The sequence below is a fragment of the Arvicola amphibius genome, chromosome 8, assembly GCF_903992535.2.
Source record: "Arvicola amphibius chromosome 8, mArvAmp1.2, whole genome shotgun sequence".
In the NCBI taxonomy this organism is placed as follows: domain Eukaryota; kingdom Metazoa; phylum Chordata; class Mammalia; order Rodentia; family Cricetidae; genus Arvicola; species Arvicola amphibius.
The window spans coordinates 8324475-8352296 of NC_052054.1; the positions used below are offsets into that span (position 1 = coordinate 8324475).

Consider the following 27822-nt stretch of genomic DNA (forward strand, 5'->3'; position numbering starts at 1 on the left):
GACTTATGCACATGTGTATAAGAGAAACACGCATGAGCACTTACATGTAAGGACATGCCATGGCCATGAGAAGCTAGGATAGGTCTTTCAATGTTTCCCCATCTTGGGAGTGAGGTAGAAATCCCCTTCTTTTTATATAACAATAATAAATGCCCTCCCCTAACCGCCTCAAGATGGAAACAACACAGCTCTCCCAAAGACCGACATTGAGTGCCTGGAACATTGAGGTCAATAAACTGCTGAGCAGGACTGAATTTCCTTCTAAAAGCAGGCATGTTTTCTACCAGATTTGCATGTCAGAGGGGCAGAAACACACTGCTTCATCCTATGAGCAGCTTGGTGAGAAGGGGCGGACACAGGGCCATGTCTGTATGTTTGTGGGCAGTCTCCTAGTTCTCCATGTTTAAGAATTACTTGCTCTTTCTCATCATCCTAGGTGTCTAACTCCTCATCTCTTTTCCTTCCAGACAGTTAATCCGGCCTCCTGCCTTTGGTCTCTAGTGGATGTTGCTGGTATTATCTACAATAGACATGAGCCCACATAGCTCACGTACAACCCAAAGTCTAGTTTCCAGACAAAATGAGCTCCTTCTCACTGTAATATTACACTGAATATTATAAATTCATCCTCTGACCTTAGCAATAAGAACCAAAAACAGAAGCAGTGCAGAACAACCCATTTCAAAAACACAGGTGGGAGAAATGTCTTTCTCAAAGAGTCATAGTAATATGCATCAGGTCTGTCCTCATCACATGTGCTAAACAAGACTGGGGACTGCCATTTTAGAACACTAACTGCCTTCCAAGCCATCCCCAGTTAAAATGCTTTTGACAATGTAAATACTTACATGTGCAAATGTGTCTTCCTTCAGAGAGGAATGCAGCAGTTACGGCAGAAAGCAGAGGCCTGTTTGGGTGGCCATGCTTAAAGACCATGCACCTTCAAAACAAGCAGTGGTTCTCAACCTTCCTACAGCTGTGAAACTTTACTACAGTTCCTCATGTTGTGGTGACTCCCCCCAACCAGAAAATTATTTTTCTTGCTACTTCATAACTGTAGTTTTGCTACTGTTACAAATTATAATGTAAATGTAGGTGTTTTCTGATGGCCTGTTGGGGTTCATGACCCACAGGTTGAGATCCACTGCTTTAAGGCATGAACTATATGTACCAACAGTACCAGCAACTCCCGTCAGGACAGACAGACAGGCCAGAGACAAGCAGGGCATTTCGGGAGTCAAAAGAAACCAGACGATGCACTTTCAGAAGACCCTTTAGGGTTGGTATTCATTGGAAGATGGCGACATAGAAGAGTATGGGAAGGCAAAGGCTTCTGGGAGTTCTCCAAGTGGCAAGACCCCTTTTCTCTCTGCCACTCAGGTCCTGGCACAGGGTCCCTGTCAGATTTCTGGAGGTTTGCCTGTTTGGACCTGAAGATAAATCTTGTTTTCTTTGGCCTTTGATTTCCTGTAGCAACCATAAACAAAAACTACAGTTAGTGAATAAACAATCAACATCTTGCTTGTCTGATACTTGACATGGGGTCTTGTGATACACCTGTTGCTGGCCTGTCACTCACTGTGTAGAAATGCTGGCCTCAGAGTTACCATGTGGATGAGTCTGTCTCAGTGTCTCAAGCGTTGGAACAAGAGTCATGAGCCATCCTACTCAGCTTAACGGTCCACGTCTTGATAAAGAAACTTGCAGCATCGAGGCTTGGGGAGTAAAGGCATAAGCAGGGGCAGGAAGAATAAAAGGCAGAGGATGGGGAAGAGCACTATGAAAGAGTGTTGTCTCCTGGACACGACATGGCCATTGCACCCATGAGTTTACTGTCGCTATGGTTACCTGTACAAGACCTGAACAAGATCAAGCCAACAAGGTCAATCAGCATTCTAACAGGCAGTGTTAATTGGATTTAATGGGTGTGGCACAGTGCTATCCTCCAAGCAGAACAACCACTGTCTTCATCAGACAGCTGGATCTTCAAAGAACATCACAGCCGGGACTGTTGACATCCCCTCTGAGGAGGAGGGTATGGGGAGGACCATCAGACCCTATACTCAGGATCCAGTCACTCCTCCCAGCAGGCCGCATGCTGTCCTGCCCTAATTACACATGGCCTTGGGGTCTCAAGAAGGGACTGGAACATCTATACTGAGGCAGCCTAAAAAGAGGTCCTCCATCCATGCAAGCACTGACTTTCCAATGCTGCTGCTTTGGGGTCACCCATGATCTTACTTATAACCCCTGACCCAGGATCTGTAAGCAAGCCTAACAAATTCATTATTCCCAGAGTAATTTTGGTTAGAATCAAACTTTAGTTTGTCATTAGACCTGGGAAGAAGGTGGGAAAACACATTGCCTAGTCCCTCTGCCCAGGGATAAAACTCTCAAAAAGATGGGGTACCAAAACCAAAACAAACAAAAAGAACAGAAGACAGCATGAAGGGGGAAGGAAAAACCTTATGAGTACATGGAGGAAGTGTTGAGACAGTTGGGGGTGGGTTGGAACATGACACATTAATTACCTGTATGAAATTGTCAACAAATAAAAAATGAGATGTTCTGTTGAAAAGAAAAAAAAATCCAGCCTTGTCTCAAAACAGAGAGAACAGGAGAGCCAGCAATAGACAAAGATAACGGTTAGCGCAAATGGCTTGCGTCCTGGTTTTGTATGGAACAAAGAGAACAAAAGGCTACACAAGGCCGGGCTCCAGTCAGGAGTGTTCAGCCTCCCCTACAGGGCAGGAGTGGATGGGTATCCCACAAGGATCTTAAAGGATGGCCACATGCTATCAATAAATCATGCAGAATCAGGTTGGAGTCTGATAACAGAACATCAGCTATACGTTTCTGCCTATTGGAGCCAAAAACAGGAGGTCACCACCTAACAGAAACAGTGCACGGCATTAAACCAATGTCCCTAACTGGTCCACAGTGCACGGCTTTAAACCGATGTCCCTAACTGATGCTGAGAAGCCCAGAATGTCTCACAGCAAGGTTCGGAGGGCACCTGCCTCAGGGCACCACTGGCAGAACGTAAACCAGCTCCTGGGCTCACTTTCTAAGTCAAAAGGAAAGCTGCCCCTGTAATCAGGCCGATGACTACCTTAGTCATCATCATAGAACCTTCAACCAGTAACTGATGGAGGCAGATGCAGAGATCTACAGCGAAGCGCTGGGTCGAGCTACCGGAGACCAGTCCAAGAGAGGGAGGAGCGATAATATGAGCAAAGAGGTCAAGACCATGATGGTGATACCCACAGAAACAGCTGACCTGAGCTAATGAGAGCTCACTGACTCTGGACTGATAGCAGGCAAACCTGCATAGGACCAAACCAGGCCCTCTGAATGTGGGGGACAGTTGTGAGGCTTGGACATTCTGTGGGGCCACTGGCTTTGGGACCAGCATTTTTCCCTAGCGCTTGAAGTGGCATCTAGGAAGGAGCACATTCTTTTTGGAGGGATACCTTGTTCAGACTAGATATAGAGGGAGGGCCTTGGTCTTGTCTCAAAGTGAGGTGTCAGACTTTGTTGACTCCCCATGGGAAGTGTTACCCTCTCTGAGGAGTGGGTGGGGTGATGGGAGGGAGAGGAAGAGGAAGAGGGGGAGGGGAGAGAGTGGGAACTGGGATAGCTATGTAAAATAAGAAAATATTATATTTTTAAAAATTTTTAATAAAAGAAAAAAGGAAAGAACTACTAGGTACGGTTGTGTACCTTTAATCCCAGCACTCAGGAGGCAGAGGCAGGGGAATCTCTATGAGTTTGAGTACAGTCTTGTCTACACAGTGAATTCTAGGCCAGCCAGAGCTACACAGAGAGACTCTATCTCAAAAGTTGAGAGAGAGAGGGGGAGGGAGAGAGAGAGAGAGAGAGAGAGAGAGAGAGAGAGAGAGAGAGAGAGAGAGAGAGAGAGAGAGAGAGGGTGGGGAGGGAGGGGGAGAGGGAGAGAGACTGAGACTCTGCTTTTTCCCAAGATCCCTTTGTGACTCTTCTGTTTCTGTGTCATAAGTTTTGAGATGCACCGCGCTAACCACGCAAGCTGCAGGATGTAGAGAAAATCGGAGGCTGGCTGGACACCTGTGAGAGAGCTGAAAACAGATTCGTCCCACGAACTCGCTTCAGCTCCCTGGGTTTACATGGCAGCCCTTGGACTCATTAGAAGCCAAGGGTTCGATGGCCTTCCCCAAACCATATGAGAATGTCTGATTTTAAGCTCAGGTCCCTATGGCTCCCATAGTCTTTCTCTCTCTCATGCACAGAGGCAACAGAGTCATGAACAGAGCCAGAAAAACTTCCTTACCTGGCATTTTTTTTTCTTTCCTCCTCTCATTACTGACTTAACATTCTTTGTACAGAAAGCCATTAAGGAATCTGACCCAACAATTTCTAATAAGAACAAGAGACTAGTTCTAAAGATGTTCAAAAGTCAGGTGGGCCAGAGATCTGGATGCTCTGGCAGTTGGCAAGACCAGCAAAGGCCAGCAGCCTCTGATACAACACGTGACCACTATTCACTGTCCCTGAAGCAACATGGGACAACTACCCCATGGTCCTGATGCAGTGTGGGACAACTGCCTACTGCCCTGATGCAGTGTGGAGCAACTTCCTGCTATTCATGATGCAGTAAGGGACAACGGTCCACTGTCCTTGAATCAGCATGGGACAATTGCCACTGCCCCTGATGCAGCATGGGACAACTGACCACTAAGAAGCCTGGTCTGTGTTTCTGCTTTCCTCGCAGAGCTCAGCAGCTGAGTTCGGTTCCCATCTCCAGCAGCTCTGGAGATCTTTCCAAACCCACAAACATCTGAAAAGCTCTCCCCAACCCTTAGAGTGGAGTGAGTGAGGGTGAGCAGTGATGTTGTGACCCTTGATGAAAGAAGAGACCACACCTCCCCTTCCGGCACCACAGCCCTCACCCCTTCCGTAGGTTCTCTGCTTCTTCGATAGTCTCAGGCAAAGTCACACCCTTGGTCTCTGGAAGAAGAAATGTCATGGCCCCAGCAGTCAGGCCCAAAACTCCTACAAATGAAACAGAGTTCAATGAAGAGTGTTAGAACACACTCACGCCCCTTACATGAGGGCAGTGAGCCGGAGAGGGTGGGGAAGACATGCTGTTTCTCTTTGAAAGTTATCAAGAACATTTAGGAAAGAACTGGAAGCAATGGGATATTTAGGAAAATACAAAAGAAAGACAAGGCAGTATTTGCCTTCATTTTGCTTCTACAGAAGTATGAAATTCCAAAGTAGCTAATATTTAAGCATCATGGGATTTGTGAAGTTGAATACCTTGGGAAAAATGTAAATATCTATTTTAAGTTGTTATTATAGATAGACAGATGGTGATAGGTGACTGATAAATACATGGTAGATAGAGGGATATATGCATTGGTAGATAGCTAAGTGATAGATGATAGATAGATAGATAGATAGATAGATAGATAGATAGATAGATAGATAGATAGATGATAGACAGATAGATATTGATTAATGATAGCTAGATGATATATTGATTGATGATAGTTAGATGATATATTGATTGATGATAGATAGATGATATATTGATTGACAGATTATATAGAGAGATAGATAGATAGATAGATAGATAGATAGATGATAGACAGATAGATATTGATTAATGATAGTTAGATGATATATTGATTGATGATAGATAGATGATATATTGATTGACAGATTATATAGAGAGATAATAAATACATATGATAGATAGATGGATGGATAGATAGATAGATAGATAGATAGAGAATGATGATTGGTTAATTGATGATAGATACATGACAGATGATAGGTAGGTAGATAGAGAGAGATGGATGGTTGGTTGATTGGTGATAGATGATAGATAGATAGATAGATAGATAGATAGATAGATAGAATAGATAGACAGATGATAGATATATACATACATAAAAGATGAAAGAAAGAAAAAAAGGTAGATAATAGAAACATATATAGATAGATACAGCATGCTTAGATACAGAGGTGACAGATACATAGGTTATATAAGTATAGAGATGGGGCGGAGGCAGAGCTGGAGAGCATGGCCAACCTATATGTGCCCTACTTATTACTCTTTCCTTCCTTCCCTCCATTTTTCCCTCCTCTCTTTCCTCTCCCCTTCCTCCCTCTCCCTCCAGTCCATTCTCTAACTCTCTCCTCCCTTGACTTTTCCCTGGACTTGCCTGTGCCAGGTATGGCATCTTTCTGCACACAACCGGACCCTTCGCCTTCTGCTGGTGGGTGAGCATGTCTTAGGCCCCTCCTTCTCTAGGCTGGGGGACAGAAAAGGTATTCCTATCCTCTTTCACCAGTCCAGTTTATCAACAAAGAGGAAAGAGAATGTGGATTCCCATGTGTCTCCTTATGTCCTTCTCCACCTCACTCTCGGAAACAGGGTCTCACACACAGCTCTTGCAAGTCCTTAGTCCTGTGGTTATCTTCCCTTGGTCTCCAGTGCACTGGGATGACAGCTAAGCACCACCACATAATCGCTCAACACCATCATACCCTAGCAACGGCGTGCTCAGTGCATACCAATTAGAAATAAAATGCACAGGACTGGAGAGATGGTTCAGCAGTGCAGAGAACTGGCTGCTCTTCCAGAGGACCTGGGCTCAATTACCAGCACCCACATGGCAGCTCACAACTGTCTGTAACTCCAATTCCAGGGGACCTGACACCCTCATATAGGCAAACCACTGTACATGAAATAAAAATAAATTTACAAGAAGGAATTTAATGCACAAGAAAGTGGGGGATTACATTAAAAGACCATCAGCCCGTAGACTTCAGGATGGGCTAATAGATTCTGGAGGCACAAGATGGAAAATCTCTGGCTACTCCATCTTTTATTTACATCTTATTATTTCCTGAAATGCAAGGCAGAACGATTCAGGCGACAGCCAGCTGAAGCCTATGCTCCATCCACGATGCCCACTCTACAAGCAGCTGCTGAGTGTTCCTATCATGCCCTCCACCAGGCCTGAAGGAGGAAACAGCCCATGAAGTCTTACCAAACAAAATGAGGGGCAAGGCTTGCCAAACTTCCATCAGCCTGAACACCATGAAGGGGGTGAAGATCCCGCCCAGGTCACACAGGGCCGAGCAGACCATCATCGCAAGATTCCTGGAAAGACACGGAGACCCAGTTCATTTTTAGCTCCGAAGTGTTTGCAGCATCCTTGAGAAGGCACAAGATCGGGGTGAGCGCTCATCCCCTCAAAACCACAGCTCTGGGGAAGAGCTGTGTGAAAGAAGGTGGCAGACTAGCGCAGAGGTAGGTATGGGCTTACCACTGCTCCAGCAGCGGAAAAAGACAGCCTGCCTCTGTAACTGTATCTCCTATGCTCAGCCCTCACACTCCTCGAGGCCAGCTCAGCGCCCGGTGGAGATGAACGCGCATACATATTCTCTGACTTAAACTCTAGCTCTGCTCTAGTCCCGGGACTGTGATGTGTTGTCACTTGGGAAGAGAACACAATATCTGTGTGCGACTAAGTTTAGAAGACCCGGATTCATAGCAGGTGATGCCTGGTATCAATATCAATGCTCAGAAGGTAAAGAGAGGGGGCTCAGACCCCACTGTGAATAAGGGTTCTGCGGTTCAAATAGTCCGTCTTTGAATCAGGAATGTTTACAAGTGATGGGTGGCCACGAATGCCTTTTGCCATCTGCATTTGACTCACTTAACTGTAGATACTGGAACTCGCATAACTGTGTATGCACAGGCATCGGGTTTAAGGTTATTTCTGGGCATCCAGCTTCCTTGCCTACTTTCTGTGGATGCTCATCACCCAGTGCACAGCGGAAAGGGGCACTCAGTGAGGTACCACTCCTCCTCCATAGAGGACCAGACACTTCGCAATTGCTATGGTTTAGGGAGGTGTTCGGATAAGCCTGTGTGTTATACAGTTGGTCACTGGGTGGCGGTGCTATAATGAGATAAGGGAACCTTTAGGAGGTAGGATCTAATGTAAGGAAGTTGAGTTAGCAGGAGCATGCCTTACGGGGTGACAGGAACCCCAGTCCTTCCTCTTCCTTCTCTCTATTTAGCTTCCTGGCCAGACATTCTGGTCATGGTGTTTTTTGCTATCTTGAGCCCCAACCCCACAGCAACAGGGTCAAGTGACCATAGATGGAAACCTCTGGAAACAGAAGTTAAGCTAGACCCTTTCCCTTTTAAAAGTTGACTATTTCAGGCATTTTGTTACAGCAACACACAGCACCTTTGACCATGTCTCTGGGTCTGGTAGCCATGACAATAGATTGGTTTTAGTGTTTTGAGACAGGGTCTCATTATCTAGCCCTGGAAAAAAAAAGTTTTCCCCTTAATTCACCTTCATCTCCTTGTACTCAGATCAAGCAACGTTTTGTAAACAAGGGTTTAAGATATGTTCTTTTAATAAAGGAATTGGCTGAAGGAAGGAAAGAGCAGGCTGAGTTGTCTGTGTCTTCTGGCTCACTGAGCTGCAGCTGGAATATTCCTCGATACTCTCACAAGAACAAATGGAGAAAAAATAACTTACACAAGGGAATAAAGAACCTAAGGTAATAAGCCAAATGCTACCCAAGGGCAGGTTAGGATGATATCCATTTTTTTAAGTTCAAATGAAGTAGTTATTTTCACAATTAAAATAATCTTCTTTTCAAGTTAAGATCTTAAGGCTGGAGATAAAGATCAGAAGGTAAAGGTGCTTGCTGCCAAGTCTAATGACCTGAGTTAGACCCCCAAGACCCCTGTGGTAGAAGGAGAGAAGAGCTTCCTGCAAGTTGTCATCTGACTTCTACACACAGGCTGTCACACACACACACACACACACACACATATACACCATAAGTATGTTTTAAATAACTCTAAAAACTAAGCTCTTCGTGGTGGCAGTGAGCTGGTGCACAGACACTGAGCCTCATCAGGATCTAGGAAAAGTAAAGCTGCCATGAAGCCTCTGCCTCCCAAGAGGACCTCAAAGTGAACACACCAAACCCTGACCTCCATCCTCAACACAGGCCTGGAGGATGAAAAAGGCACAGTATCTTTGGAAAGATAGGTTTACTATTGGTTTTTTTAAATAAAGTTAAACACACATATATCTAAGTCTGCTCCTGCAGTCCCATCCCTGTACTCATCTGAGTCAAATATAAATGTGAATCCATTCAAAGGCTCCCTGTGGGCATTGACAGCAGCTGCCTCATTATCGTATGCCGGCAGCAGGGGTTCACCTGCTGATGGAGAAGTGGGTACCGGAACATTCACATTCTGGAAGACTTTTCAGGAAAGAACAAGGCATTGGCAAACACAGTGAGATGGATCCAGCACATCATAATTAATGACAGGAGCCAGACGAAGGCCCCCGTGTTATGACCTTTCATTTCCTGATGGTCCCGAGGAGGCAAACCTATGCAGGCAGAAAGGAGTCTACGAGAGATTTGGTGGGGGGGGGGGGTGTGAAGAACTTGGCGGGAGCTATGGAAATGTGCTCTAGTTTGGTTGGGGACAAGAGCTGAAGAGTAATACACATAAATGTATATGTACGCACTCTGCATACATCACCCAAACTCATCAAACTGTATTCTAGAAAAAGTCACTTTCACTCTGTGTGTGTATGAGACTTTAAGAAGAAAAAAAAAACACCAAAGCATAGACAGCAAAAGTCAAAGAGATGTTGGACTGTGTGAAACCTTAAAACCTCTGTTCACCAAGAAAGCAATCCCCAGAGTGGAAAAGCAGCTTCAGAATAGAAGGTGATTACATACAAGTCCAGTATCGGATGAGGGGCTGGTATGCAGAACATATCAACAACCACAACCCAACAACCACAGAGATGACCCAATCACAGGAAAATGACCTCACTGGCCATTTCTCTAAAGACGAGGACCTGAGTCACTAAGAGTGGGCCTTGGTTTTACAGTCTGCCCCCACTTCCTGTTTACTCTCTACTTCCTGGCTGCCAAGGCAGTGTGGCCAGCCAGCCTCCCACTCTAGCAAGTCACACCTTCCCCGCCATGATGAACTGTAGACCCCTTGAAATGTGAGCCAGAGTAAACCTTTCCTTTCTTAAGTTGCTTTGGTCCAGTATTTTCTCACAGCAAAAAAAAAAGGAACTATTACAGGGACCCAGCCTTGGAGGCATCTTCGGGAAATGTCTTAGATATTCTGCTCTCCGTCTGGCTGTCAGGTGGCTACTTGAGTGTCCATCCCCAGTCGTGGCCTCACCTGACAAATGTAGGGTACAGCTCAGCATTCACCAGGCAGACCATCTGCAGCACAATGGTGGCTCCCATACGGCCCAGACAAGTCAGGGTGGTGTTCAACCAATGCAGCTCTGGGGAGAAGCAAGCAGATGGTTGGAGCGAGGATGCTTCCTGCCTGAGCTGGAGTCGACAGGGGAGAAGCTGGGCTGGGCTGGGCTGGGCTGGCTAGGACCCCAGAAAACAGGAAGAGCCGAAGAAATAATTCTCTCCACCTGGAGAAGCAAACTGATGTCCTCGATTTGGGGACTTGCTAATGAAATATTCTGGAAGGTTCCTCGTGCATAAGAAAGATTGAACTGCTCAGATCTGTCCTGGCTCCACCAGCCATGCCAAACAGAAATAAGTTATGTATTTATCCATGCCTTGGCTTGCTGAGCCCCCATGGAATGAGCAGACACAGTCTGTGAGCTGCTGTGGGACTTAGGTACAACGCAAATGCTCAGTCTGCCCACAGCAGTGAAAGCCTGGCTTTTAGTTATTATACAGAAAGATGTTGCTGGCTTGGTACCTGAGGCGCAGGAGGTGTGGGTGTAAACAGCGCCCTTGAAGCAAGCATCTACCTAATCCTCATTTCCAACCAAAGAAAGGAAGGCCTTACACAGGGAGAGAGAGTATCACTAACCGTCATCCACTGTTGGCCTGGCTTGTCACCAGGGCTCAAGTGCCCATGGCTCTGAGCCAGGTCCCCTCCCTAAGAAGTCTCTGTATTTACACACATGTCATCTTGGCCCTGTCCCCAGACACTGGCTTGACTGGTGACTTCCCAAAGAGAACAGAGGTTGCTTGCCTGTAGCTGCAATATGGTTTCTGCTCCACTGTTCTGCCCACAGAAGGTCCACACCAGTTAAGGTCACTGGACAAGATGGCATTCCTGCCCTGAGAAGACAGATGAGTCTCTCTGCACTTCAGTCCGGGGTACCAAGGATCTATGTACACTGTAGTTTAGCTGAGCCACTCCTGCCAAAGCCAATAATCTCAGCATTTGAGATCACCATTGGGTTAAGTTTGCTGTCTCCAGTTAATGCTGGACCTCATGCCACCTGCTCCCCTAAATGTCCAACACTAAGTACTCAGATGTGTACTGTTCCTTTAAGGCTAGGCTCTGTCCCCTCTAGTCCCCACCCTTGCTGGTCCTGCCTGAGCACCCCTTTCCCACTCCATTTAGGCTTGCCAAGACCTCCTGATCTCAGTGGAACCAAATGCCCATCCCTCCTCCTCCTTCTCTCCTCTCTGGGAGTCAGCCCACAGCAGGGGCCTTCTCTGTTCAGTTTTCTCCTGAGACTCTAGAGTCCACAGGTGCCTGGAATACCCTAAAATGACGTATAAAGGACAAGACTGCCATAGCAGTGAGCCAAGGAGAGCAGCAGTGGAGACACGAAGGCCAGAAGTGTCTGGGCCCAGTAGTGCCCTAGCTCTGAAAGGCAGTGAAGGATGGCCTCAGCCCTCTGCACTCCTCCTGGCATCAAAGTCACACCATTCAAAAATCTCACTAGGGATCTAGAAATAGGGAAATGGGAGAGATGAGAGGAGGTCTTATTCCAGAGGTACCACAGGGTCTCCCCCCTGCTTGTGCATGTGTACGCGTGTGCACACACACACACACACAGATAGACAAAGACACACACATACATACATACATACACAATCCAGACAGATGAAGACACACTCACAAATACAAACAGACACACATACACAAACCCAGACAGACAAAGGCACACACACATACATACACACACAAACCCAGACAGACAAAGACACACACACAAATACACAGACACATACACTCACACACAAATACAGACAGACAGATACACACACACACACACACACACACACCTTTCATGTCCTGCTCAGTATAACTCTTGAGCAAAGACCTTCTGATCTTTCTCGTAACAACCTGCTTGAGAGACTGCCAAAGCGGCTCACAAGGTTCACATCGCAGGGCACAGCAACAAACAGGAAGAGAGCAGTTCAGCCTTCCTAGGAATTACTGATTCCAATGTGAAGAGCAATTTATATGCTCAAAACTGCCTCAAGGAACTCTGCCTGGACCCTCTATGCACCAGGTTTGTCTTGGGTTGTAGGAATTAAGAAGCAATGCTCACACCCACCACCCGATTGCCATTGGAGACTTGTGGGACCAAGTGCCACAGAGGGGCTGAGACAATAGGAGCATTCCCATGTTACTGGGGGAAGCAGAGAAGTGGCCAGCCATCTTTGGAAGCTGTCAGTTGTCCGCTGAAGCTAAACTCAAGTGTCCCTGTATATTCTGACAGTATGCTCATAGATCTGTCCCCAAGGGAACAAAGGACTCCTATCTACCTTATCTATGTAGCACAGCTCTGTTCCCAATGGACAAACACTGCAAGCAAAATCAGGAAGGGAGACCACACCATGCGATGTCTCTATAAGGAACAGCGATGCTAAGAGGAAAATGTAGCACGTGCAGCCATATGACAACATAGACAAGGCTCATCCGTTTAAAGGACGGATCAGAAGAGCACATTCAAGGTGGCTCTATTTATGTACCTGGTCTACTCTGTGGCAACAGAGGTCAGGAAAGGTGATTGGCAAGGCAGTGGTATTGATCGTGAGGATTGCAAGGGACACTAAGTATTGGAAGTATCCTCAACCTCTGGGTTCTGCTCCCTGATGTCTGTATATTTAACAAATTGAGTCATTCACTTAGAACGTGCCTAGCATATGTTTGCTATACTTCAATCTAAAATTGTTTCAAGTCTAGCCAAGGAAACGCCCTGCCTTTGTTCCCGTTCCAGAAGCTTATCAGGGAGTTACAACACATCCCCACGATTCGATTATCTGGGAAGTGATTAAAACAGACAGCTTACCGTGTGGGATGAAGATCATGATGAGGCAGGCTGCCCCCGCCACCAGATTGGAGATGGCCATGGGGTAGATGCGGCCGACGCGGTCAATGGTGACAAGGATGATGAAGGCTGCCGGGAATTCCACCAGAGCAGAGTAAAGGAAGTCAAGGTAGAGGTTCCCACCTGTGGCCCCCATGTGCATGATGAGGCCCTGGTACAGCACAGCACAAGAGAACCTGAAGAAGAGGCCACCAGTCAAAAGCCCGCTCTAGGGACCCCAGTCAGTTGCACAGAAGGACGCATCACTTGGTGCAAGACGTGCTGGGATGGCATGAAGAGTGTCCTGCCAGGATCCCTGAGAGGAGCTTGTGTCCCCGCAGATGTGACAGTCCTACAGACATCCCCAGGATACCTACTGTTAAAACTTCCCCCAGGCTCTCTGAAACAGGGAGGGAGGGAGAGACTGGGGCCAGATCCTCCTGCTTGCTGCAAGCTCAGGTGTCTGGAACTGTGCTGAGCCGCACACAGAGTGACCTCGAGCACTCCCACGGGCCCGCAAAGCAGAAAGCAGATGCGGGGAAGTGAGTGCACGGGACCTGGTGTGTGACCCCGGGGAAATGGGGTGACCATTGTTTGCTTGTCCTTCTTGCCTGTGAGCGGGATGGTGCTGGCAGGTAGCATATTCCTCTATTGGCAATGTTTACTGAGATAACAGACAAAGGAGCCTAGTATAGCTCCTGGCGTACAGTGGATATGGCCATGGGCATCAGCATCGTCCTTCCAAAGTCAAGGATCCGTGGTTTGACTAGCCAGGTCTCTGGTTCCATGGTACTGTCTTTATCAGGCGTTTTCAAGTCCTCTCCTCACCCTCCACACCAACTCCGTCCATATTCATGGAAAGCATGCCAACATTATGGACCAACATCATAGTCAATGGAAGCATTAAATCAGTCACTCAAGTCCGAACTTGAGAGACCTTGTGTCATTAAGCTGAAATGATACTCTTCTGGAAGCTGTCACCATTGTATCAAAATTGGCTTTGAAATGGTAAGATTTTAATCCAGAAGGAACTATTGTTTTATTCCAGCAAAAATTGGCTATTAGTGCCCATGGAAAAAACTGTCTACTGGTCAACCAGTCAGTGAATTAGTGCTGCCATCTTTTGGCAGACTCTGGAATTGCATATACATATATACTAAAATGTGCTAAGAATTTTCTGCAGCTATGTTCGACTGTTCCAGCCCCTTTGTGCAGATCATCTCACTCATTCCCAGTTGTCTATGATCTCAGCATATTGTTTCTCATACGCCTGATAAGTTCCCTGTGTCACAGACTGGTACAGGCACTCTCTCACAACCACATGGCCAAGATGTGGCAGCATAACAAATATTAATAATTCTTAATAAAAAAGAAGCAGGTGTGGTCTGGGCAGATGGCTCAGTTGGTGAAACGCTTGCTGTACAAGCCTCAGAACCTACATAAAAAGCCATTGTGACGGCACATTCTGTAACCTCTGAGGTGGGGCAGAAACAGCAGGATCCCTGAGGCTTGCTGGCCAGGCAGTCTAGCTGAACTAGCAAGATCCAAGAACAGTGAGAGACTGCCTCCAAAAATAAGTGGAGAACATAAAAGACATCTCATGTGGACTATAGACACACACACAAATATAAATATAAATTAAAATAAGCAAGGAGAGGGCATGGGAGGGGATAGTGGGAGTTGTTCTGGGTTTGAGTCACACGAGGTCCCAAGAAGGAGTGCAGCTCCTTCCTTGTTGGATTCAGAAGGCAGCCGAAGGAATGGGAAAGGTTTGAGAAAGCATGACTGCCTCCCAGAGCACAGCCTAAGAGAGGCAGGGTGGATGCCAGCTGCATGTACGAGATGGCCCCTCACAGTGTTCCCTGCAGGACAGAGCATACACACGAGAAACAGCAGAACCTCATGCCCTTTCGAGGCTATGTTTATACGGAGATTGCTGAGGGGCCTGGTGATGGGAATAAGAAAACAGAATGGTCAGCTGCTTTCTTGGGAGGCGTGTGTCTGGGCTGCAGATGGTAGTGTGGAGCAGGAGAGCAGAGCAAGCCACTGTTCTGTCTTCAGTGGGTCACAGACGCTACACGGAGGAGACACACTGCTGAGTCAAAGACAGAGAGTCATGTGGATGGCCGTAACACCCATGACTGGGCGCAGGACCCCAGTGAGAGAGGTGAAGGGCACCAAGGCAGGAGAAAAGTGATGAGCCTGGTGTCTGAAGGGATCGGAGGGATCTGTGGAACTACTCACGCATTCAGCCTTCAGCAAACATTTACCACAGGCCTGCAGCGTGCCTGACTAGCTCAGCTCTCTGTTCCACTAAAACATCCTAGAAAAGCAGATCGGGCCGCAGGGCGGGCCCTGTGTGAGAGAGGGTCCCAGAGCACAGCAGTTCAGGCATGGTTACTGCGGGAGTAGCTTCAGATTCAGGGTGAAGCAGCCCTGTGTGGAGGACTGACTGGTGACCTGGGGGAACAGGCAGAATTCTTCCTCATGGAAACAAGTGGGGTGTACAAACTGCCCTTGGCAGGAACAGGGACAAGTACATCTATGTACTACAAAGCCCTTATCCATGAACCAAGGGTGCATGAGGACCCGGAAGTGGGTAACAAGGTCTTTAGATGTGAGGAAGGATGCTTCCAGAACCTTCCCCCCTACCCCATACCAAGTCGATGCCTCAGCTGCCCCGCGGACAGAAGGCACTGAGACTGAGGAAGCCTCAGGAACCCTTCTGGCTTCTTCAGCCTCCTCAGCATTGACCTCTCACCCCCTCTTACTAAAACAAGAGCGCCAAGGGGTCCCTTGGAAGGCTCTGACCCAATGGCTGCTCAGCTCCTCTTAAGCCCTGGTACCCAGCATTTGGACAGCAACAGAGCAACCCCACCCCGGGGTGGAGGGAGATGTCTAGGACAAGCACTCACCATAGATACATCAGGATGAAGGTGTGCTTCCTCATGTTGGGAGTGCGAAACAGGTCTACAAATGAAGGGCTCTGTTTTTCCGAGACATCCTCCTCAGAACAGAGCATCTGGGAGAGAGTCAGTCTTCACCACACTTGGCTGGTATACACACGACAGTCCCCCAGGGAGGGCTCCCGTGTAGATCTGGAGGCAGCCCCAAACCCACACACTGAAAAAACCCCTTCTGAATTCCAGTACCTTCAGGTCGGCAGGGGGCAACTTCCCGTTCTTCTGAGCAATTTGCTCCATAACCCTTATGGCTTGGGTGGTTCTCTTCTGGGACAACAGCCATCGAGGGGACTCTGGCACACACCTGCAGACACAGTTCATAACTGTAGTGTCTCTCCCCGAGAACTCACCCCACCTTAGCCCTGACAAGAGGGTTTCAGTGGCATGGCTCAGAGCAGCCAGGGATCCTCCGCTAGGATTGTGATTCCCCAAGATGCTAGGAAAGGAAAGCCCGGGCTGTGGTGCGCAGTTGGGGCCCACGCTGTGTGGCCCATGCATGAGCTCTACAGTTGCTGCTCCTCGGGGCCACTGGCTAAGATTCCCAAAGCAGAAGGGATCAGGCAGAGCTCCCCTTCAGTCTTTTTTTAGGAAGTAGGGTCCTATCTCTCTTGGAAGTTGGGAGCCCCGTTCTGAGCGCTTCACAGAGCCCATCCTTCATATGTCATATGTAGAAGAGCCGCCGAACAAGGCCCATGCCATTTCCCAAACAAAAGTTTCACTTGCCCTGAAATTGGATGGACAACATGCTATTTCCTCTTCCTTTCACATTTTTTTTAAATAAATTGCTCTTTTTTGTTTTGGATCAGGGTCTGCTGCTTCTGAGTTTTAAGCTGAGATCATGTGGAAATAGGGTCTTTGTATCTATTTCTGGCTAGCTAGGTACTTCCTATGTAGCCTGAATGGTCTTGAATCCCATGGCAATCCTCCTGCCTCAGCATCCTCCATGCCAACTCCCACGCTGAGTGCTGGGATTACAGGCATGCATCACCATGTCCACTTTGCGCAGTTTCCCACAGGGCTGGGAAGTTGCAGCTCAGAGATTGAGACTCTGACGTGATTGATGGTCTGCCTGTGTTAAACATCCACGTAGAGCCAGGGTTCTTTCTCACAGAAGACCCCTTTTACTCTGCAGGGAGGGGACAGGCTCCTCCCAGCCTCATCCACCCACCCAAGTACCAGCTTCCATGTAGAGGCTAAGTCTAGCCCATTGTCCCCTGAAGTAAGATTTGTCCTCAATAAAACTGGCAAATGGTGCATGGGTGAGCCAGGTTTCCCTACAGCAGCCGCGGCTGCTCCCCCACACAGCCTACCACTGTGGGTGTGTTTATCCCTTGGACCTGCAAAGCACACACAGCCAAGAAGATTGGCGCCTCGTTGCGAGTGTTCCTGTTCTGGGATGCCCCGGTGCTCACCCTCCCCACAGAAGGCTGCCAGTGGAGCCTTTCCGTTCATTGACCCACTCCTAAGTTCTTTCAATGGAGATCTGGTGCCTACTGCATAGTTAGATGAGAGGCGGGTGGGACCTTTGTAATGGAGACCTTGTGAAGCAGAAGTGAGAAGGGAAGCGAAGTGAAGAGACAGGAGACTGAGGAGAGAAAGCAGGCAAGAAAGCGAGCCGACCTGACAGAAGGAGGTAGTTATAGGGACTCTGGGGATTGCAGGACGCAGTAGTCATGGTCGTAAAGCATCCTCTCTCGTCCGTTTCTCCTGTGCTATATAGTTTACGCAGGCTATCTCCAAGCGTTCTCAGAGCCTCTGAGTAACACACACTGTTTGAAACTGGCCCAGGACCAACTCGGGGGGCCAGTCTCCCTGTGGTTGGCTCGCCTTGAGTTTCCAGAAGGTGCACTTCCTTTAAGATGGGCAGGCAGCCCCTGGGCTTCCTTGCAGTGTCTCTCCTGCCTGTCTGAGGGTGGGGCGAATTTGGACATGCTCTGTTGTAAGGGCAGCAGCCCACACTGTGAGGATCCCTGGGCACATCCAAAGAATAGCATGCATAGTGTGTAAGCACCAGGTCGCAGAAGTGATAGTGAGGGCTCGCGCCTCTTGGAAGGTGGCTTGTGTAGTGAGAGAGGTCAGGACAGCCCTCCATGCCCCCAGAGCCTAGTCCTGCAAGCGGATACCACTCTCGTGTCTGGCAGGGGGTGCGTTACCAGTAATACAGCAAGAAGAAGAAGGTGGGCAGGGAGACCGTCATCTGGAGCCAGCGCCAGTGCGGAATGGCGTAGGCCACCCCGGCAAGTCCCACGAGGCCCATTGTGAAGGCCATCTGGTACATGATAGCCGTCGTTCTTCTGTAGCTGGAGCCCACAAACTCAGTAACTGGAAAAGAGATGGTGCTCAGAGGCAGGTCCCAGAGAAGAGGGACCTAGAGGGGAGCTTGCTCCAGATTCCTGCTTCTCACCGGCCATAGCCCCCCACCACCCCTCTGGCTTCTTTCCACATCCTGACACTTCCCACCTAGCCTTCCCTCAAACCCACTCAGCATTGTCTGGCTTCTCGCTGATCTAGCGCCCCTCCACCTGAGCCCGCAGGTTTACCAGGCCAGTTTGTCACCAGGTTTCCTCTTGCTGCCCCTCCCTCTTTGTGCCTTCTTCCTTGCTATCTATGTCCCCCCCCCCCACACACACACACACATGCTTCAAGGTTCAAGCCTCTCATCCCCAAATACTCAGAGAAGCTCCTGGCAGAGCTAGGAAGTCTCCCAGGGCTGTGGTACACTCCTAATTCTACAAATATCTTAGCATGTTTTCTGTGAACCTGGTACTGCTCTTGGGGTTGGAAGGCAAATGAAGTCTTTTGTTCCCAAATGGAAAACATTCTCCTTCCCCATGGGAGATACAAAGTCAAACACAGACATGTAAGTCAGTCGGGGCTGTGAGCGCAGAGGGGCTGCTGTGCTGTTTCTACACAGGCTCTGTGGGCAGGTGAGTGGATGAGACAGTCACTAGCGAGGGGAGCAGCTTAGCCTCTCAGATACTGGAAGAGGACAGTCCTGGGGGCAAGACTCTATAAGATGTGGCGAAGGGACTGTGTGGAAAACCAGTTGGTGGGAAGGGTGGGGTACAAAGGCTGAGTTTGGGGGCAGCAAGAAATTTTGGGGACTTGAAGGACACTAAGAGACCTTCACGCTCGTGTGTTACTATAGCAACAGAGGGCCATGAATTTCCATCCACAACGGCTCCCTCTGCTAAGGAGTCAAGAACTGAGCATGCTTGCTGGCGGGGGGGGGGGGGGGGGGGGAGGGGAGTGTACATGGAGATGAGGCAATGGTAGGGCCAGGGCCAGGTACGGTCAAGGTCGCTTGACTTGAGGGGAGTTGTTGGCTCTTCCTATACTCACTCACTCACTGCTGGGAGAAAAGGAACTCATACCTATACAATAACAACTCCAATCTCCTCTCTCTCTCTCTTTCTCTCTCATCTGGCTGTCCCCCACCTCCTCACCCCTATCTTTCATCGACCCAGGAACTCCCCCCACCCAGCCCTTGTGTAATTACTCAAGGTGTAGCCAGACACCCAGCTGCCCTTGCTGACCATGCCCTGCAGCAGGCGAAAGAGCAGCATGGACATATAGTTTGGGACCACAGCTGTTAGCACACCCGACAGGGAGGTGACCAGAGTGGTCACCAGGAGGCACAGTTTACGGCCAAACCTGCAGAGACAAAGGGACGGATTAAGAATCTGGGGTTAGGCATGCCTATGCCCTACATGCCTACCTGACAGACTCCTTGTGTATCTCATAGCTCATTTAAATACATTTCCAAATTCCATGCATCTGAATTAGAATGCCTATGTCTGGCCTGAGCGCAGGCCCACAAACAGCTGAGACTTGACTGCTTAAGCCAACATGATCCATAGCCACATACCTGCTCAAAGAATAACACTCTGTTTCTCTTAGTCCCACTCCTCTTCCCAATTTGCACACCCATTCCACAATGGCCTGGCTTCTCTGCCGCCAGTCCCAGCAGCCTGATGCCCTTACAATCACATCTTGTCTGCATCACCCTTCACAGTAGATCCTGGCCAACCACACTCTACCCTTGCCTACTCTGCAAAGACTGGCTCAAATGGACGGCCTTCTGGTGTGGGAGAATTGTTTATACTCTGTCAATTATGTTTTAGATAAACGCTGATTGGCTAGTAGCCAGGCAGGAAGTATAGGCAGGACAACCAGACAGGAAGTAGAGGTGGGCAATGAGAACAGGGAAGAAGGAAGCTTTTTCCACATTCCTCCCCAGACACCAAAGAAGCAGGATGTGACCTGCCCTGCCAAAAAAGGTACTGAGCTATGCGGCTAACATATACTAGAATAATGGGCTAATATAAGTTATAAGAGCTAATACGAAGCCTGAGCTAATGGGCCAATCAGTTTTATCACTTATGTAGACCTTCTGTGTGATTCTTTGGGACCTAACGACTGTGGGAACCGGGCAGGACAGAAACCCCAACAAGCAGGCCCTTCATGTTTCAGCCTTCCATACCTGTCCGCAAAGTAACCCACAATCAAGGAGCCGAGGAAAAAGCCCAGGTTCACACAGGACTGGAAAAGGTCTACCTTCCAGGCATCTCCACACACCAGGTTAAACTGCAGCAGTGGAGAGAGAATAAAACTGAGGATCATGGGACAGCTAGAGGCTGATTCCCATCCTCCGCCAGATAAAGCAAACTGCTCCATAGAAGTTGATCCCCGTCCCCCAAGGCTGGATCAGTTGTGTTTAATCTAACACACTTTCTCAAGATGCAGGTCGTAGCACTGTGAGGCCCAGCTTCTTTCTTGACTCTGTGTCTGTGAGGATGGCTATTGATGGCTTTGCCATTGGTAGCTGACTACCATTGTGTACAAGGTGTTGTTCTAAAAGGAGCAAGAACAAATAAACATCCTCAGAGGAGTTTTTAGCTGACAAGAAAGCGCTCCACAGAGAAACACAGCCAAGAGCCAGGAAGGTGACTCAGTGGGTAGAGTGTGCAAGTGTGAAGACCAGAATTCAGGTCCCCAGCACCCATGTAAAAGTTGGGTAGTGACACATTCCAGACAGCAATGACCCAAGATGGGTGGTGGTGGTGCATGCCTTTAATCCCATCATGGGGGTCGGGGGGGCAGAGGCAGGCAGGTTTCAGAGTTTAAGGCCAGTGTAGCCTACAGAAAGAGTTCCAAGATAGGCAGGAGCTACACAGAGAAAACCTGTCAAAGAAACACTGGGCACAGAGTTCCCTTACAGCCATAATGCTGGGTACTGTTGTGAGCAGCTCCCAGGGTACTCCTGAGCAGCGAGGCTAACCAAAATGTAGAGCTCTCTCTTCAGAGACAGATCCTACCTCACAGAGCAAGATGGGAAGTGCTGGAGGAAACAATGTCAACCTCTAGTCTCCTTTGGCAAGCACCTGCACACACCACACACACACACACACACACCAAAAGAACGTAACCAAGTGCAAAGATAGGTAACAAAAGAAATGTAAAGCCAGGCATAGTGGCCCATGCCTGTGACACCCGCACTGGGGAGTGTAGACAAGAAGGTAGAGGAGAGAGGATTAGGAGTGCAAGGTTATCCTCAGCTACATAGTAAGTTCAAGGTCAGTCTGGGCTCCATGAGACCCTGTCTCAAAAAAAAAAGAACCATAGTCATATTTTTCAGAACTTAAGGCTATTATGTACTTAATTGAACTCTATTACCAAAGGAGCTGTGAGAAACAATGAACAGAAGGGCCTAGACAGAGGCAAGACAGTGGGGAGGGCTTCATGGGGTAGAGTCTGAGAGGGAAGGGCAGTACTACATGTCAAGAGCCAGGGGTTGAATTAAGCAGGAGACAGAGGAAAAGGACAGGTGTGCACCTCTGTTTAGAGGCCTGCAGGGACAAAGGCAGGGGAAGGACCTTCCTGGCCAGGCACATCCTGGGCACCTGCACACACAAACACACACACACACACACACACACACACACACACCAAAGGAACATAACCAAGTACAAAGATATGTAACAAAAGAAATGTAAAGCCAGGCATAGTGGCCCATGCCTGTGGACAGCAGGTCACTTTCTCTTCGAAACTGAGTGGCACAGACAGGACTGACTCCAGGAGGCAGGGCACTAGCACTGAATGGGGCCCTTTGCCCTCCCCGGTGCTGACCAACACTTCTGAGCATCCTACACACTTTCTGTCCCTCTGTTCTGCTCTGCTCTGTGCTGTGAAGCCATGGCTCTAGCAGCCTGGAGCAACTATGGGGTGTGATGGCCACAAAGAAACTTGAGGCCCCGGCTTCCCAATCTGAAACATTCACACCGGGTCCCTCAGGGCTGCTATGAGTTCCAGAGGTAAGACATTGGTAAATGATGAGCCATTTTAAGTTACATGCTAAGATCTTATTAGCTATCCCGTGATTCTAAAGTTGGCATACGAGCTATACCCTTGACCTGTCACGGGATCAAACACTGGGTCTTAGAGACGCTGCATTCAGCTGGCTGAGGGCTATGTGACTGACCTGTGCATTCTTTGACACGGCCCCTCATTTTCCTGAAAGACACACAAGATCATACATTGCCATTCAACACCAGAAAGAAATGGCAGCCTAGATATCCACCAACCTGTGCCCAGACACTCTCTGCTGCTCTAAGAGGATGACAAGCCCCTGGACAGTGTTACTCTGACGCTTTCCACCTACCCCAGCATAACACACACCTTCGTAAGGTCCCTGTGTCACACAAGCATTCAGTGTGTCCCTCTGAGGCCCTGAATTTGCCAAGTTTTCTTCTTGCTCTGTGCTCTATCAATAGAACACACTGGGACAGATCAGTCCTGGGCACCACCTGGGCACCCAAAGCTCTATATCTTCATCCTTCCAACTGTGTCTTTGTATCTCCACTCTGTGTCCCATGACAGTGCTGTCTGTCACTAAAGTCGTATGGCAGGGGAGGCCCCCGGGACTGCTGGCCCTAGGCATCAACTTGATCTCTTCTTGGTCACTGTTGCTTTCCTTTATTAAAAGATTTATTTATTTATTATGTATGCAGTGTGCTGCCTGCATCCCTGCAGACCAGAAGAGGGCGCCAGATCTCATCATAGGTGGTTATGAGCCACCATGTGGTTGCTGGGAATTGAACTCAGGACCCCTGGAAGAACAGCCAGGGCTCTTAACCACTGAGCCGCCTCTCCAAGCCCAGCGCCATCTGTCCAGGCCCCCACTGTTGGTTTCCAATCTGATCTTTGCAAATTAGCATTGCCGTAGGATGGTCTGTCCCCTTCCTCAAGGGTGGAGATGGCTGCTCTACCCTGAAACCCAGACAGCTGCCATAGCAGAGGAAGCCCCGCCCATCTGATTCAGTCTCACCTTCCAATGCCACTGTTCACCGAGGCCAAACACTCCCCCAAAGTTGTCCAGTATCAGTGTCCAGATCCCCTCACTCCTAACTTCCACCCACCCATTGTGCCCTGGGTACATTTATGCCCCTACCTGGACCTGCACAAAAGGCAAGGATGCTCCCGGGGTTTATCTGCGATGCCTGCTGGAGTTGCAGCAGGGATAGGAAAATTTCCAGTGTACAAAACAGTCCTTACAGTTTACCACATCAAAGTCACCCAAGGCCTTGAGCAAACACCCTTCCTCTGCGGGTTCCACCTTAGTGGATCACGTATGCGAGTAAATTTGGGAAGCACCAACGTGGCCACCTCGGCTCACCTCCGTCCAAAGCCTGCTCCCGATTGCTCAATGCCCACAGTTGGTGGGACCAGTGGCTCTCTCTAGCCTGCTGCATGGACTGTGGTGAAGCTGGGGCTCACACAGCAGGTAAGGGCAACAAAAGCTAAGGCGCATCTTATTCCTTCCCCGGGGGTCCTCATGAGCCCAATCCCTAGCCATGAGGTGGGACCTACAGAGGTCAGTCAGTCATCTACCTCCCGAAAGGAAGTTCCAATGTCCAAGGCAGTGATGAAGTTAAAGATTAGTTCTGCAGAAATGAGTAACTACACTCAGCTCCTGAGCTCTGGTTTCAGATAAGAAGTGAGGCAAGGGGGAGAGGCCGGGTCTCCACCGCCCTCCTGCCCTGCCACAGCTGAGCTTTCTTTTGTGTCTGGGCCTGTGCATATCATACGCACATGTATTTGTTTATATGAATGCACATGTGTGTGTGCCTGCACACAGACGTCAAAGGTTAACGTATAACTATTTTCCTCTATCAATTTCCATCTTATTGTGTGTGTGTGTGTGTGTAAAATGAGTTTATATTGTATGATGTGTGTGTGCACGTGTGTATATGATATGTATATGTGTATATGTGTGCACAAGCGTGTGACTGCAGGCATGCACATGAGGAAGCCAGACACCTTGAGTGTCGGTCCCTTCCTTACACCTTGTTCAAGACACGGCCTCTCCCTTTTTCATATTTACCGTGTGATGTACACATGTTCATGGACATCAGAGGACAACACGTAGGAGCTAGCCCTCTCCTTCCATCATGAGTTCCACAGACTGAGCTCAGGTTGTCAGGCTTGGAGGTCAGGACCTTTACCAACTGAACCATCTGACCAGCCCTCTTCATTGGTTTGCCATTGTGTACACCAGGTTAGACAGCCCACAAGGTTTGGAGGATCCTTCTGTTTCCCCTTATAGGAGCAATGAGGTTACACAACTGACTGGTGTCTGGACTTGAATCCTAGGTTTGCATAGTGGTCCTCGTGATTGCGCAGTAGGCCGTTTACCAAACGAGCTGTTTGATTTTCCAGGCCTCACATCTGCGTTTTTTATTACCCTTGAACGTTCCCAGATGGGCAGGCCACTGGCTTTCAACCTCAGCCCTGTACAGCGCTCTCTCTTCTAAAGCCAGGCCCTCGCTGTCCATCTGAATAACACCACACAAGTCAACGTCTTCACCAAGTTTGGGCTCACTGAATCCTCCCTGTGCATGTGGTCAGTCAGCTCTTCCTAAAACATTCTCTGCCCCTGACCCTGCAGGGCACCACCCTGGGCCCAGGTGGCCACATCCTCCAGGTTCCCATCTGGGCCTCCATCACTCCAGTCCCACTCCTTAAGCCAGCACCCTTAAACCACACCACTCATGAACCCCATGTAGTGTCCGTACCTCTTACATCATCCTGTCTTTCTGTCCCACAACACCCATGTCGAATGGCGTTTCTCAAATCACTTGACCTCTTTATCTTTTCGGGGGGTTGTTTTGTTTTTTAACATAGAGTCTCATGTCGCCCAGAGGTGAGCTATACATAGATGATAGCCAGGTATGGCAGTTCGGACCTTCATGCCCAGCACTTGGAAAGCTGAGGCAAGGGGATTACTGTGAGCTTGAGGCTGGCCTGCGCTACACAAAAACAGTTGTTTCTCTGACATTTTAACTGGGAACACTCTGGTTTTATTGCTAAGCATAATAACCCTACCCTGATCCAAATGAAAGAGTTTTATCTGTCTATATAGAGGAGCAGTTCTATCTAGACCTGCTGGGTGGATCAGAATCAAGATGGAGTTAGGGTTTCAGGCTTCACAGAGGTGGAGAATGACAAGGAAGCCAAGAAAAGAACTCGGTGGACCTAGGGAATGTAGCTCAGCTGGTAGAGTATCTGCCTGGTATGCATGAAGCCCTGGGTTCTAGTCCTAGGACGGTACAAGCTACATGGTGTTATCTAAACACCTTTAATCCCAGTAATCAGGAGGTAGAGACCAGAGGACCAGAAGTTCAGGATCATCCTCAACTATACAGCACGTTGGAAGTCACTCTGAGCCCAAGCAAAGGGAACCAAGTAGACAGTGCTGGTCAGATCCTAGATTTCCCAGCAGAGCATTCTTGTATAATGAGCCATCTAACTTGGTGTCTGTCACTGGGAGAGACCTGAGGGCCAATATGCACATCTAAGCACATTAATTAGGGTGTTGAGCAGACGTTCTGCAGGTGACCAAGAGGAGCACTAAGCAGGCCAGGGGGATGGGACTCCTCCCAGGAGCAGCCCTACCTGTATTGACATTAAAACCATTAAGGAAAGGGGAGAAGAGATCCCAAGTAGTCCTATGTGTGTGTGTGGGGGGGGGGGGGGTATGGGTGAGGAGGACAATGCCGAGGCCTTTCAGTCCAGGCAAGCTGTGCTCTGCCCACAGGCAAGATATTGTTAATATAGTTTCCGAGCCTGGGCCTGAGGCCTCTCAATGAGACAAACTGCCCACACTCTCAGCAGAACTCATGAAGGGGGAAAGCCATCTAGTAGGACTTTCTGCTAAACCCTCTTTCTGGGTGTGCTAATGCACACCTTTAATCCCAGCACTTGGGAGGTGGAGGTGGGAGGATCTCTGTGATTTCAAGGTCAGCCTGGTCTACAAAGAGAAGTTCCAGGCTAACCAGGGCTACAAACAAACAAACAAAAAAAGCCTCTCAATGTCAAGAGCAGAGTCAACGAAATGATGGCGTCAAGGCCCTTGGATACCATCACCCCAGGCCATAAACAGTGTAATCGTGTTTGTGTTTGCAGTCAGCCTCCTGGTTCTCAGCTGATCCTCACCGTGGATGGAGTTACTGTAATCCTTCTTGCCTACAGCAAAACCAAGGCTCGGAGAAACAGGATAAATTCAGCTAATAAGAACTGGTAATCACATAGTCTGATCCAAGCCAAGACAATTCCCATATTATGTCAATGGCCAATGCTTAGGCCAATTGTCACCACCTGAGGAGATGAGGGGATTCCATAGCACCAATGACAGGGAAGCAGGATACGGTGAAGACTGTAGATTATGAGATGAATCAGCAAGTTACGGGAGACAAGGCAATGCCTGAGCCCTGAGATGCTCAGAAGATAAAGGTGCCTGAGTTCAGTCCCTGAGACCCACAAGGTGAAAGGAGAGAATACCTACAAGTTGTCTTCTGACCTGCACACACTCATACACACACACACACACACACACACACATATACACAAGCGTACATCATGACAAACACATACAAATATACCCACATATATGGGTACATGTAATATAAATTTAAAAAAACAAAACAAGCTCTCCACATTGCACCTGTGCCTCAGTGTTCTCTCGGGTCCTCAGTCGGTGGGAAGAACACAGAGGCCACTGCAGAACCTGCTACCATACAGCAGACAGGAAGTCGGACTCTCCTTCCTCCCTGGAAAGACACTGAACCATCCAGGATTTGCTTTCAGTCTCCACATTACCAAAAATGCAGAGCCCATCAGTACCTCGGTGACGATGGAGGAGCCAGGAGTGTCGTACACCCAGCCATGCTGGCAGGGACTCAGTGGCAGGTGGCTCCTGTTGGCAGTCAGGTTGAACAGTGGGTCCCCGCAGTCAACAGTGCTCTGGTTCCAGTCCTCCTCATACTGCATGCACTGGCTGAGGAAGGAGGCCTTGTTCTCAGACCCCAGGCTCAGCACGGTGAAGTTCAGCTCCTCTTCCAAGCTCCAGCCACATCTCTGGCTCAGTTCAGCCATCCGGGGACTCCGGCAATAATGATCAGGAGTGAACCCCAGGAAGATGATGCCCACATAGATGGGAGCGATGGAAGCGGAGATCAGACACAACAACAGGAAGGCTTGCTTCTGGAACCAGCCGAACTCCCCAACCTGTTCCAGGACATCGTCCACGGTCGGCATGGCTGGATAGTGCCCCCACCAGTGTAGCCAGACCTGCTCGCGACTGCCACCAGGGCTTCATACAGCGTCTCATTTAAAGTCCTCGGGACTGCGGTGGTTTGAGATCAAGTTGCTGTCCA

The 27822-nt window shown here is 48.8% G+C and overlaps 1 protein-coding gene across 1 annotated transcript; it reads right to left on the bottom strand.

The window, feature by feature from the left end:
- Nucleotides 1-1260: 1260 nt before the first annotated feature.
- On the bottom strand, nt 1261-27822 carry Slc22a1 (solute carrier family 22 member 1). The gene is made up of 11 exons (XM_038340101.2): nt 27290-27822; nt 20592-20695; nt 19608-19762; nt 18262-18430; nt 16298-16412; nt 16061-16167; nt 13128-13342; nt 10241-10349; nt 7041-7153; nt 4929-5031; nt 1261-1467 (listed from the first exon to the last, which is right to left on the bottom strand). Exons 1-11 carry the CDS (start codon nt 27701-27703, stop codon nt 1401-1403), a joined length of 1671 nt encoding a protein of 556 aa, XP_038196029.1. The 5' UTR covers nt 27704-27822; the 3' UTR covers nt 1261-1400.